This window comes from Phyllobates terribilis, unplaced genomic scaffold (genome assembly GCF_046119375.1).
Source record: "Phyllobates terribilis strain yellow unplaced genomic scaffold, ASM4611937v1 Scaffold_1__5_contigs__length_1240528914, whole genome shotgun sequence".
NCBI classification, from domain to species: domain Eukaryota; kingdom Metazoa; phylum Chordata; class Amphibia; order Anura; family Dendrobatidae; genus Phyllobates; species Phyllobates terribilis.
In genome coordinates, this window is record NW_027362761.1 from 99,655,500 (window position 1) to 99,669,616 (window position 14,117).

Sequence of the window (14,117 nt, forward strand, 5' to 3'; positions counted from 1 at the left end):
GGTGCTGTTTCACACTGCAACAATTTATAAGCATATATCATCTGCTGCAGGCCACGGGTCATCAGACCAAAGGAGTGCTGTCCAGATCTGGAGAGGTTTTCTTGCTCTGCTGGTGGACTCACAGGGAGAAGCTTGAGGGGCGAGGGAGTTAAAGATGTACTGTTTAATAGGACAGTTACAAAGTCAACGAGTTTTGAAGTTATCCAAACTTCTTCTTCAGAACATAACCTTATTCATGCTAAATCTAAAAGCTCTTATTGTGTGAGAACGGCTGCATCCAGTAAGCTAAGTGATACATCGTTGGATTCTCTTTGCCTCCATCATCCGCTCTCAGATGAGGTAGCAAAAACCTATTGACAGATTCCCTTTATTTATTCCTGCTGCTCTCCATGGGTATTGTGCTTTTTGTTTTTTATAAATCTTCCATACGATTACAGAGATATGCACCTTTTTATCTGGTGTTAAATTTTAATGGTCTTTAGGGTAAGAATACAGAGCAGCCTAAAGACACGGCCCCAAAGGATCCTGGGAGCCACGCCTCCAAACGATCCTGTGAGCCACGCCTCCAAAGAATCCTATGAGACATGCCTCTAAAGAATCCTGTGAGCCACGCCTCCAAATAATCCTGTGAGCCACGCCTCCAAATAATCCTGTGAGCCACGCCCCCTTAGTAAAGACCGTAAAAATGCCACTAAATAAAATGTCTCATGTCTCTGTAAATGTATGGCGGATAAAAAAAACAACAAAAACACAAAAAATGAACATGGAGACTAGCACAAGAGTAAACCTGGACACTTTCCCCCCCTTTAAATAGAGCAAATTATCAGGTAGAAAGAATGCTGTTTAAGAAGCAAGTTAGATTAGACTTGGATGTCTGCTTCAGAAAGTCCCTTGTAAAGATAATTCTAGAGTATACCGCACGATGTCCTGATACTTACAAACCAATAAATGCACATATTTTTGTAACAACCAGCAGAGGTGGACATTTTCACCTAATTATATGTTGTATGCAGTTTCATAGTGTCAAGTTTCCGATGTTACCTACATATGAGGAGCAAAACCATGAATCAGATGAAGAGCCAAGGATTACCGAAGGAATAGCGAAGGTCACAAAAGTATGTATACTACTATAGTTCTATTTCCTCTAAACAGCCATTTCTCCTATGATGCCTCAAGGTTATTTCCAAAATATGGATTCTAGAGAGATCTGTGGAAACTACTGAAGGATCTTTTACATGGGGTGATGATCACCCAAATGAATGAATGTCTGTTTCCAATCATTGCCACGTGTCAACAGGTCCAGGGATGAAACGACAAATACTAAAATGCTAGTTTGTCAGTGACGCCATCTTTAGTGCTGGCATAAAAATAGTAGTATCTGTCAGCAGCACCACATCCACTTGTGTAAATGGGATGTCGGGCTGAGTATAATGTCAAGTGCATGACAGGAGGGGGAATGAACGATCGATGGTAAGACACCCATGATCATTGCTGCATTAAAATGAAAGTAAATAAGTGCCAATCCACTTCTTATATCACTAATTAATATACCTGAAGATTTTATCTTGCAACCAAATGTATGGTTTGAGAATCTTGATATATTAAAGGGGTTCTCTACTACTTGGACAGCTCCTTTTAAATGCAACGGTGCCCCATGTAAAATATGCAGATTGCCTCTTCAGACAGGAAGGAAGAGGACTGAAACTCTAGTGCCTCCTGTTGGATGTAGCAATCCTAAAAGTCAATATCATCCCTTTAAAGGGCCTTGCCTCATGAGTTAGGGTAAGAAGCTAAACCAGAGACTCCATTTGCAGACACTTGTTTTGGGATCTTTTCCCCTCATCAGTGCAAAATAGGAGATTTGGCTGGGTGAAAAGCCTCTGACAGGAGTCTAAGGGGTAAAGTTGCTCCTTGTGGAGAGTGCTGGGGCGTCGCAAGGAGACTTATAAGCCATATAAAATGTCATGTAAAATAAAAGCAGCCAATACTCCTGGAGTGGTGATGTTCCAGCGATGTCGGCGCTCACATGACTTTGTTAGGTCACATGAGTGATGCAGCCTATCAGCGCTGATGGGCTGCAGTGCTCACACTTCCCTTGATGAAACTGTTTTGGGCGAAGCAAGTGTGAATGCTGCAGCCTATCAGCGACCATAACAATGTCACACAAGTGATGCGTTGACATTGCTGGAATAGCGCTGGTCCGGGAGGTGAGGATATGGTGTTTTTATGTTACATGGCTGGCTGCTGCACTAATACAATTTAAAGAGGACCCGTCACAAGATCAAAAGAGAACAGTTTCTCCTCTTATTTTATTTCAGCTGCTCCCAGAATTATTTTTAATTTGTCAAAAGACAAGGTCCTCTACCAAGAAATAAAAATGTCTTTCAACATTCAGCATTTATAGGGTCTGATTCATAATCCATATTTGTAATCATGTTTCCTTTCTTAGGTTACATTTGCGCGTTCATGTGCAGGTGTCAATGCCACGGAGAACTGAAGAACGCAGTTTCCACCAATTTAAGGCAAAAATTAAAATGCATTCTCCAAAAGCAACATTTGTGATTATGTTTTTTTTTTAACATCACAGAAGACCATATAAACATAGCTATAAGTACAGCACATCAGGCTACAGCTATTTATTGCACCTAATTCTGATTAGAGCAGATCTGACACCAGACTCTTATTCTTTTTTTATGTTATTTATTTTTGTTTTAGTATAGTTTTATTCAAAGGTTTATATGCCTTTTGAAGTTTTGTTTTCTAATGTCATTAGCTCTTTGATAAAAATGAGTGATCAGGTAATACATATGTTTTAGTCACTGGTATATCATTTATATATTCTTATGATATTTTTGGGGTTGTAAAAAATATATGATACAAGAAAAATATATCTTTGTACCACGTTAGCCAGTAGATAGAAAAATATCAAAAGGGCTCTCAAATTTTAATATTTGGAAAAACTATAAATGTTTCTGTTTTTAATGCACAGTAAATGCCGACAGCACCATCTAGTGGTTGACTAGCAGTATTACAGCAGTGGCAGACATTTATTCCGAGCACCATTACTATATTTACAAATTACAATCCAATGTGTATTGCAGTACTAGTATGTGGTACAGCAATCAGTTCCATGACTAAGGAAAGATGCTCATCATAATTTTCTACTCTTCTCAATTGTCTGATAGTGACTCAAGATAAAGGAGGTATCTGACACTGCAGATTTGTAGGGATGTGACATTGTATCCAATAAGATTCTCTCGATGGCTTGGTACTGTTTATGGGGAAATGTTCTGCTAGTACTGTTTATGGGGAAATGTTCTGCTAGTACTGTTCATGGGGAAAAGTTCTGCTAGTACTGTTTATGGGGAAATGTTCTGCTAGTACTGTTCATGGGGAAATGTTCTGCTAGTACTGTTTATGAGGAAATGTTCTGCTAGTGCTGTTTATGGGGACACACTCTGATTCCTCTATTTATGGGGACACTCACAACCTGCTAGTACTGTTTAAAATGTTCTGCTAGTACTGTTTATGGGGAAATGTTTTGCTAGTACTATTTTTGGGGACACACTACTATTCATCTATTTATGGAGACATTCAAATCCTGCTAGTATTATTTATTAGGAAAAGCTCTACTATTACTGTTTATGGGGACACACACTTCTGGTACTGTTTATAAGGACACAGTCTGCTCTCTCTATATATGGGGATACATTCAGCTAGTGATGTTTATGGGTACACATTCTTCTATTACTGATTATGGGGGACACTCTACAAGCTATAATTATGGGGACACTCTTCTAACTTTCTGGGACAATTTATGGCACTGATTATGGTGGGCACTCTGATTAGCTTCTGTGGGGAGTGAAGTAACTTTGACTGTGCTGCTTTTTAATATGGACTTTTTAGCTCTTATGTAGGTAGGCATGTTCTGTATGGAGCCAGATTCATTTAAAAATAAAGGAAAGTAAGTATTTGATACACTGCCGATTTTGCAATTTTTCCCACCTACAAAGAATGGAGAGGTCTCTAATTTTTATCGTAGGTTCACTTCAACTGTGAGAGACAGAATCTAAAAAAAAAACACAGAAAATCATATTGTATGATTTTTACATAATTAAATGGCATTTTTTTTGCATGAAATAAGTATTTGATCACCTACCAACCAGCAAGAATTGAGAGCGGGCCCAGAATGAGAACAGAGATGTAAGATGCGTGAAACGTTGGGTCAAGGATAATATATGGCCCCGGCCAGAGGACAGGGAGGAATTGTCCCCAGAGAGTGAAAAACTGCTGCGTCAATGGGATAAGCTGAATGTGGTGCAAAGTCTCTTATGTAGTCAGATTTACCTACCCTCAGAGTTGCAGCACCGCCAACAGGTGGTGATTCCCATGACATTGGATCCAGTTGCCGCTCGAGAGACCCACGAGAGAGGGGCTCATTTCGGGAGCGAGAAGACTTATAAGTGGCGACAGAGAATGGTATATTGCCCAGAGAAGATGGTAATCGAAGGGTGTCAAAAATGTTGTGCGTGTGGGCTGAGCAAGAGTCTGGAAGAGCGAGCTCCCATTTAGACCATCTGTACGTCCGCTCCATTGGAGATACTCATGTTAGACTATGTACAAATAGGGTAATCCATTTTGAGACACTCATATTGTTTGGTGATGACTGATCATTTCACTAAGTACACAGTGGCGGTACCTACCAGAGATCAGACCGCAGAATCAGCCGCTGGGGCAGTATGTCATCACTTCATTCAAGTGTTCGAGTGTCCATGGTGGATTCATTCTTATTGGGGAGCGTGTTTCCAAGGCGCTTCAATGATGGAACTTTATCGCCTTTATGGTATTGAACAGTCTAGGATGATGCCCTATCATCTGCATGGCAACGGTGCATGTAAATGTTTCAACCGCACCCTCCTGCAAATACTGCGGACCCTGGAGAATGATCAAAAAGCGCGCTGGCCTGAGTACTTATCAGAACTGATGTGGGCCTACAACAATCAGGTTCACAGCACGAAAGGGTACTCGCCCAACATACTGATGTTCGGGAGGGCAGGCAGGGAGATTGAAGATCTACACATGCCTGATCCCATGGCTGACCCTCCTCGGTCCACTACCGCCTGGGCCCAGGAGCATTGGCGGCGCCTGAGAACGGTGCACAGGGTGGTGGGTGATCGGTTGAGTCAGGGGACACATCATGATTAGAGACCGGTGCAGAAGGAAGTGTTTGCCCCAGGGGAAAGAGTGCTGGCCCGAGTAAAAAAAATGGTCTGAAAAGTTAGATGATCAGTGAGAGGCGGTGCCATGTGTGATAAAAAGGAAAGTAGGTTCCAATATCTCTGTGTATGAGGTAGAACCGGGGGCCTATGAGAAATCTCCATCGCACCATGTTGCGACGGTGCCAGTTTAGAGAACCAACTATGGCGAAGGCAACACCCAAACCTGATCCGAGGAAGTGGACCTGCCAATGGATGCTGATGGGTAGGCTGTACCCACTCCCTTGCAAACGGGGGCCCCTTCTGTTGTAATAATGCCCTCCAGAGAGACTGTTCCACAACCCATGGTTTCCACCAGAGACAATATGCAGGAAGAAATGACTGCCCCAGTTCAACCTGTGGCTGTCCCCAGCATTAATGCATCAGGGGAGTTGACAGCTCCGTCCTGCGAAGGACCACTCGGGCTACTGCAGGCATGCCCCTGCAACGCTATGTGCAGGATGATTTCATCTGGGAAGGTATGTTGAGGTCGCCAACCTCTAGTGGGGTGGCATGCGAGATGGGAATGTTTGGACATTGTTGCAGTATTGGTCTCCGGCCACAAGAGGCCTCTGTTGCCTATGAAAGGGACTCTATGGTGGACTTGATGGTGTTTTAGTCAATGGAAGCAGGAAGTAGACAGAGCAGGTGAATTGTGTTGCCTCCTTAAGCTTTGTGTGTGCAGTGTGCTGGGAGATGAGCAGAACTTTGAGGAAAGGTGTAACTTTACCTGTGACTCCTTCCAGAGAGGAAGAATTACTTTGGGGGGACGACTACGGTTGGATGCAGTGTTGGATTCCGCCCAAGGCATCTGCTGTGACGTGAATAGCCTTCTGCTAGCCTGTCAGGCTAAAACTACACTCCAGTTGACAAGTCCAGGATCCACTCCTCAGTCTCACAGCTAAACGGCCCATCAGACGATCAGGCAGCCTCTTCAGTAATCAGTTAATGGCTGGTAAGTCCTGAGCTCAGGCCCCACCACAGGGATCATGCACACAGACTTTAGAGAGAGTTTTGCACCAAACAAATTCTCAGTTGGAGACATTGCTAATAGGGCTGGGTGAGCTTAGCTAGATACTCCCCTGAGCGGGAGAGCTTGTGTATAGATAGCATAACAGAATTTTAATCTTAGAGATTTGTTACGTTTGTGAATCTCTGCGCTGCACCACTGCAGGGTCCGTCTCTTGCACGCATCTGATTACATCCTTGCTCTGGGTAACTCTCGGTTACTGCATTAAGTGGAACTACATGTCAGGCAAATTATAGTTTATGTTATAGTGCATGTAGCATCGGCGTCTCTGCCTCCTGCTGGGCAGAGACGCCGTTCCCCTCACCGCCGCGGTCCCGGTCCGGCGTCTTCCTGCTCCACTCCGGCTGCTGCTGTGGCACGCACCGTGCGCAGCTTCGTGGGCACTGTGCTTAGGGCGCGTGCTCCGTCCCTCATAAATGGGCCCCGTGCACCACCAAAATGGAGGTGCCTGTGCAAGGTTGTTGTTTTGTGTGTTAACACTTTCCTCAGCCCTTAGGTCCCACTGCCTGTCAGTCCTGCCTGCCAGTCTGTCTAACAGTCCAGCCCGCCAGCCTGCTACCCGGAGCACCTGTCAGTAACCTGCCGTGCCCGCTAGCCTGCCTACCTGGAGCACCTGCCTGTTACCTGTCGTGCCCGCCAGTCTACCTACCTGGAGCACCTGCCAGTAACCCGCTGTGCCCGCCAACCTGCCTACCTGCAGCAACTGCCAGTTACCTGTCGTGCCCGCCAGCCAGCCTACCTGGAGCATCTGCCAGTTACCAGATGTGCCCGCCAGCCAGCCTACCTGGAGCACCTGCCAGTTACCTGCTGTGCCCCCCAGCTTGCCTACCCGGAGCACCTGTCTGGCTATCTGCCATACCCGCCTGCTTGCCTACTCGGAGCACTTGTCTGGCTATCAGCCGTACCTACCTGCTTATCTACCCAGATCACCTGCTTGCCTTCCTGCCGTACTCATCCGCTGTACTGGTCAGCTTCTGTCATCTGACCTGTGGGAGTCACCTGCTCTCACACAAGTTTGGTCCCAGAGTCTCTCCACAGAGATCCCAACAGGATACTATCCTGTCCTATCTGCGGACAGTCAACTCCCACATGGACGCGCTGTCCACCCCGACTGTGTCCGTCTCTAACCGAGCGGCACCCGCTCTGGCGGCACCTCAACCCAGTGGCACTGTGGCACCCGGCTTTGGACCCCGGCTCTCTAAGCCTCCACGTTTTGGTGGTGACCCCGTCCTATGTCGGAGCTTCATAAATCAGTGCACACTGCACTTTGAACTCCTGTGGCGTTCATCATGTCTCACCTAACCGGAGAGGTGTTGGCATGGCTTAACCCTCTGTGGGAGAGAGGGGATCCCCTGGTGTCCGATCTTCAGGCTTTCCTCTCTGCCTTCCGGAAGGTCTTGGATGAGCCCGGACGAAAATCTTCTACTGCCTCCTCACTTCTCCTTCTCCGCCAAGGGAGTCTCACTGTGGGCCAGTATGCCGTACATTTCCGAACCCTCGCATTATTATTATTATTATTATTATTTATTATTATAGCACCATTTATTCCATGGCACTTTACATGTGAAAAAGGGGTATACATACAAGAACAATTACAATAATCTTGAACACAATGTGACGGCGAGGACCCTGCCCGTGAGGGCTCACAGTCTACAAGGGATGGGTGAGGATACAGTAGGTGAGGGTAGAGCTGGTCGTGCAGCGGTATTGGTGGAGTGGTGGTTACTGCAGGTTGTAGACTTGTCGGAAGAGGTGTGTCTTCAGGCTCTTTATGAAGGTTTCCACGGTCGACGAGAGTCTGATATGTTGGGGTAGAGAGTTCCAGAGTAGGGGGGAAGCACGGGAGAAATCTAGTATGCGATTGTAGGAGGAGGAGATTAGAGGGGAGTAGAGAAGGAGATCTTGTAAGGATCGGAGGTTGCGTGCGGGTATGTAGCGGGAGACTAGGTCAGAGATATATGGAGGAGACAGGTTGTGAATGGCTTTGTATGTCATGGTTAGGGTTTTGAACTGGAGTCTCTGGGCAATGGGGAGCCAGTGAAGAGATTGACAGAGAGGAGAGGCCGGGGAATATCGGGGGGACAGGTGGATTAGTCGGGCAGCAGAGTTTAGGATGGATTGGAGGGGTGCAAGAGTGTTGGAAGGGAGGCCACAGAGCAGGAGGTTGCAGTAGTCAAGGCGGGAGATGATGAGAGCGTACACTAGTGTTTTTGCAGATTTATGGTTGAGGAATGTGCGGATCCGGGAGATATTTTTGAGTTGGAGTCGGCAGGAAGTGGAAAGGGCTTGGATATGTGGTTTGAAGGAGATTTCAGAGTCCAGGGTTACCCCAAGGCAGCGAGCCTGAGGGACTGGGGAGAGTGGGCAGCCATTGACGTTGATAGATAGGTCAGTTGGGGGGGTTGAATGAGATGGCGGAAAGATGATGAATTCTGTTTTGTCCATGCTAAGTTTTAGATATCTAGCAGAGAAGAAGGATGAAATAGCAGACAGACATTGTGGGATTTTGGTTAGTAAGGAGGTGATATCGGGTCTAGAGAGGTAGATCTGTGTATCATCAGCATAGAGGTGATAATGAAAGCCATGAGACTCTATGAGCTGTCCCAGGTCTAAGGTGTAGATGGAGAAGAGCAGGGGTCCTAGAACTGAACCTTGGGGGGCACCTACAGATAGGGGGCGAGATGAGGAGGTGGTCTGTGAGTGAGAGACACTGAATGTCCTGTCTGTTAGGTATGAGGAGATCCAGGATAGGGCCAAGTCTGTGATGCCGAGAGATGAGAGAGTTTGTAGTAAGAGGGAATGATCCACTGTGTCGAAGGCAGATGACAGGTGTAGAAGGAGGAGGACAGAGTAGTGTCGCTTAGATTTGGCGGTTAGTAGGTCGTTGGTGACTTTAGTCAGTGCAGTTTCAGTAGAATGGTGCGGTCGGAAACCAGATTGTAGGCGGTCGAACTGGGAGCAGGAGGAGAGGTGGGAGGACAGCTCAGAATGGACGTGTTGTTCCAGTAGTTTTGAGGCATAGGGGAGAAGTGATATGGGGCAATAGCTAGTCAGAGAGGATGGGTCAAGGGAGGACTTTTTGAGGATGGGTGTGATTGAGGCATGTTTGAAGCATGAGAGGAAGACACCAGTTGTTAGTGACAGGTTGAAGAGGTGGGCTAGGGGTGGGATGAAGATAGTGGTAAGGTTTGGGATGAGTTGGGATGGGATTGGGTCAAGTTTACAGGTGGTGAGGTGTGATTTGGAGAGTAAAGAGGAAAGTTGATCTTCCGTAATGGTGGAGAATGTGGTTTTGGAGGAGGAGGGTTGAGTAGGTGTGGGGAGGTGCTGTGGGGGCTTTAGGCAAAAGCTATGTCTGATGGTGTCAATCTTCTGCTTGAAGAATGAGGCAAAGTCTTCGGCTGAAATAAGAGGAGAGGGAGGAGGCACTGGGGAACGGAGGAGAGAATTGAAGGTGTTGAATAGTTGTTTGGGGTTGTGAGACAGGGAGGATATGAGAGATGAGAAGTATGTTTGTTTTGCTGCAGTGAGTGTGGACTTGAAGGTAGTGAGGGACTGTTTGAATGCGATGAAGTGCTCATTGGAGTGGGACCTTTTCCATCTACGCTCAGCAACCCTGGAGGCCCGTCGCAGTTCTTTAGTTAGGCTGGTGTGTCAGGGTTGTCTGTTGATTGTGCGAGCTTTGGTATGTGTGAGGGAGGCGACTGAATCGAGAGCTGCAGCTGTTATGGTGTTGTATAAAGTGGCAGCAACATCTGCATCATGTAAGGAACTAATGTCTGTAAGAGGGAGAAGGGATTCAGAGAGTGAGTGTAGGTCAAGGTGTTTGAGATTTCTGAGAGGGTATGCAAGTTTGTGGAGTGGGGATTGTTGCCCTGGAGAGGAGAGGCTAGAGAATGTAAGTTGGTTGTGGTCAGAGAGAGGGAGAGGTGAGTTAGAGAGGTTAGATAGGGAACAGAGGCGGGTGAAGATGAGGTCCAGCGTGTGGCCATCTTTGTGGGTGTGGAAGATCACTGGGTAAGACCGAAGGAGGAAGTGAGGGATAGAAGCTTAGAGGCAGCTGAGAGGGATTCTCAATGGGGATGTTGAAGTCGCCCATGAGGATAGTGGGGATGTCAACAGAGAGGAAATGAAGTAGCCAAGTGGTGAAGTGGTCAAAGAAAGTGGTGGCTGATCCTGAGGGGCGGTAGATGACAGCCAGTTGGAGGGGGAGTAGATGCACACGCAGTGCACTTAAAAAGAGGGGAGAGTAATTGAGGGTGGCAGTGGGATATGGGTGAAGGAGCAGTTATCTGAGAGGAGGAAACCTATTCCTCCACCGTGCTTGCTGGTGGGGCGGGGGGTATGGGAGAAGTGGAATCCACCGTACGAAAGTGCAGCAGGAGAGGTCGTGTCGGAGGGAGTGAGCCAGGTTTCAGTGATGCCGAGGAAGGAAAGCTTCTTAGTGATGAAGAGATCGTGAATGTAGGAAAGTTTGTTGCAGACAGAGCTAGCGTTCCATAGAGCTCCTGTTAGGGGGACTGGGGAAGCGGGGGCTGGGCGGATGGGTATAAGGTTAGAAGGGTTACGAGAGTTTGGGATAGATCGTGGGTAGGAGGTGGAAGTGACTGTGGGGATGTGGTGAGGAGGGCCGGGATGTGGAGAGATGTCGCCAGCAGTGAGGAGGAGCAGAGAAAGCGTTAGTAGGTGGGAGCAGGAGAGGACATGAGGTGGCTGTCTGTGTTTGGAGACAAGGGATTGTATGTTGAGAAATAGCTCTGAGGAGGAGGTGAGATGGGTGGGGAGAATGGAGGGAGAGATGAAGAGTTCATTACTAGGTGTAGGGATTAAGGGTGGTTGGAAAAGGTGAAGGATTAAGGGGGTGAGAGTGAAAACAAACACAAACATTGTTTACTGTGACTTAGTATCCAGTTACCTTCAGTTCCCTTCAGGTTCAATTCAGGATTAATTCATGTTTCTCACACTTCAGCTAATGACCACACTTAAGGTGATGGACCCAGACTAAAGTCTGACACAGACTCCTGGCCCACAATATATTTGTAACAGAATGCATTCAGCTGTGAACCAGAGGAGAGTGGTCTGTGCTCATCTTGATCAGCTGATTAAGGCTGAACCAGATGCTGGTTACTCAAAGGCTATGTAAACAAGGTCATAAATGAAAGTGGGGGGTAGCTGGTGTAACTTGAAGAACGTACCATTAGTATATAGGAGCAGAGAGGTATAGAGAAGTCTGCATGGAAGTCAGGATGGGAAAGTTGGGTCACGTACCATTAGTAAATAGGAGCAGAGAGGTATAGAGAAGTCTGCATGGAAGTCAGGATGGGAAAGTTGGGTCACGTACCATTAGTAAATAGGAGCAGAGAGGTATAGAGAAGTCTGCATGGAAGTCAGGATGGGAAAGTTGGGTCACGTACCATTAGTAAATAGGAGCTGAGAGGTATAGAGAAGTCTGCATGGAAGTCAGGATGGGAAAGTTGGGTCACGTACCATTAGTAAATAGGAGCAGAGAGGTATAGAGAAGTCAGGATGGGAAAGTTGGGTCACGTACCTGTAAGAGGAATGGATAAACAGAAATGCTGATTAGAGTGCGGTGGTGGCAGGTAAGGTACAGTCTGCATGCATCATATTATTCAGGATTAATTCATGTTTCTCACACTTCAGCTAATGGCCACACTTAAGGTAATGGACATAGACTAAAGTCTGTGTCAAGGCATCTGAGCTTGCCTGGAACAATGAGGCCCTGGTGTCCACCTTTGGGGAGGGCCTTTCCAGATGGATCAAGGATGAGCTAGCCGGTCGTGACATACCTTCCACCCTGGACGACCTGGTGTCATTAGCTACCCGGATTGACATCCGTTTTCTGGAACGTGCTTAGGAGACGACCCGGGAGAGAAGATTTCTGCGTCTAGCTCCAACCTTCCAAAGCCCAGTCTCGCAACCAGCAATCCCCCGGGCATGTTCGTTAGAGCCCATGCAAATTGACCAAACCAAGATAGTCAAGTCTCGCCTGGAGACACACCGAGCCAAGGGGAGTGGCTTCTACTGTGGCAATATAGAGCATCTGATCCAATCCTGCCCGGTGAGGCTGGGAAAATCCAGTTTCTAGGACCGCTCGGAGAGGTCATCCTAGGCAAGATTAAACCTTCTCTGTCTTTGACTCTGTCTGTTTCCATTTCCAGTGGTGAGACCCGCTTCTTCGAGACAGCCTATCTGGATTCCGAAGCCGCTAGGAATCTCATTCAACAGGCCATTGTGGAGCGTTATCAGATTCCTACCATACATCTGGCTGAACTGTTAGCGGTTGCCTCTGTGGATGGGAAGCTTCTCCCGGAAACCATCCTTTTTGTCACTGAGCCTGTAACCCTTCAGGTGGGAATGCTGCACTCGGAGAAGTTCTCCTTTCATGTGCTGTCTGGTCTCTCTCACTCCCTCTTGCTTGGTCTACCCTGGTTACAAAGACATGAGTCCGTCCTGAATTGGAGATCTGGTGAAGTGCTCCGTTGGGGTCAGGAATGCCATGAGTCCTGTCTGGTTCTGGTGCGTCCTACTCGACCCCCGTCTACTCCGGCTAATCTACCTGGTCTGCCTGCACCCTACTGGTCCTATGCAGATGTCTTTGACAAAAAGGAGGCTGAGACACTACCACCTCATAGGCCGTATGATTGTCCCATCGACCTGGTACCTGGTGCTTCTCCTCCCCGTGGGCGAATCTATCCTTTGTCGCTGGCCGAGACCCGTGCCATGTCTGAGTACATAGAGGAGAATCTTGCTAGGGGATTTATCCAGAAATCCACTTCTCCGGCTGGAGCAGGATTCTTCTTCGTCAAGAAGAAAGACGGCTCTCTACGTCCCTGTATCGATTACAGGGGCCTAAACCAGATCACCATCAAGAATAAGTACCCCCTGCCTCTCATCTCGGAGCTGTTTGACCGCCTTAAAGGTGCGAAGATCTTCACCAAGCTTGATCTTCGTGGGGCGTACAATTTGGTCCGAATTCGCCAGGGAGACGAGTGGAAGACAACAATCAACACCCGGGACGGTCACTACGAATACCGCGTGATGCCCTTTGGTCTCTGTAATGCTCCAGCCGTCTTCCAGGAGCTGGTCAACGACATCTTCCAAGATCTCCTGTATTCTTGGTGTGCCTGGACGATATCTTGGTTTTCTCTCCGAATCTGCCCTCACACCGGAGGGATGTTCGTCAGGCTCTGCTGAGGCTCCGAAAGAAATGCCTATATGCTAAATACGAGAAATGCCTCTTTGAGCAGACCTCCCTGCCGTTCCTGGGCTATATTATCTCCGAGACTGGTGTGCGGATGGATCCCGAGAAGGTGTCTGCCGTTTTAAAGTGGCCCCGACCGAAGGGGTTGAAGGCGATTCAGCGATTCCTGGGCTTCGCAAAGTATTACCGCCTCTTCATTCCTTATTTCTCCTCCCGGACTGCTTCCATCTCAGCGCTCACCCGTAAAGGAGCAAATCCCAGGGAATGGACTTCTGAAGCGGAGAGGGCTTTTGTCTCCCTTAACCCCTTTAGAGCCCATGCCGTATTAGTACGCACATTTGCGCTGAGCCCTCACTGAACCGAGCACATGTCAGCTGATTCTTACAGCTGACATGTGCCCGCAACAGCCGCGGGTGGAATCGCGATCCACTCGCGGCTGTTAACATGTTAAATGCCGCTGTCAATCTCCGACAGCGACATTTAACGCGCGCTTCCGGGTTGCGCGTCATAAGCCCCGCCCACCGGCGACCCCGTCACGTGATCGCGGGTCACCGATGGGCGTGCATGACAACCCAGGGTCTGCAGCAGACGCCTGTGGTTGTCATGATCT

General features: G+C 47.7%; 1 protein-coding gene across 1 annotated transcript in view; it reads left to right on the forward strand.

The window, feature by feature from the left end:
• WDR64 (WD repeat domain 64) overlaps positions 1 to 2,504 on the forward strand; it is an 87,879-nt gene extending 85,375 nt beyond the window's left edge. Inside the window, exons 26-27 of the mRNA XM_073636895.1 lie at positions 1,014 to 1,115; positions 2,450 to 2,504. Coding sequence (XP_073492996.1) covers positions 1,014 to 1,115; positions 2,450 to 2,497 — 150 coding nt within the window. The 3' untranslated portion in view covers positions 2,498 to 2,504. The remainder of the gene's footprint in view (positions 1 to 1,013; positions 1,116 to 2,449) is intronic.
• Positions 2,505 to 14,117: the final 11,613 nt, after the last annotated feature.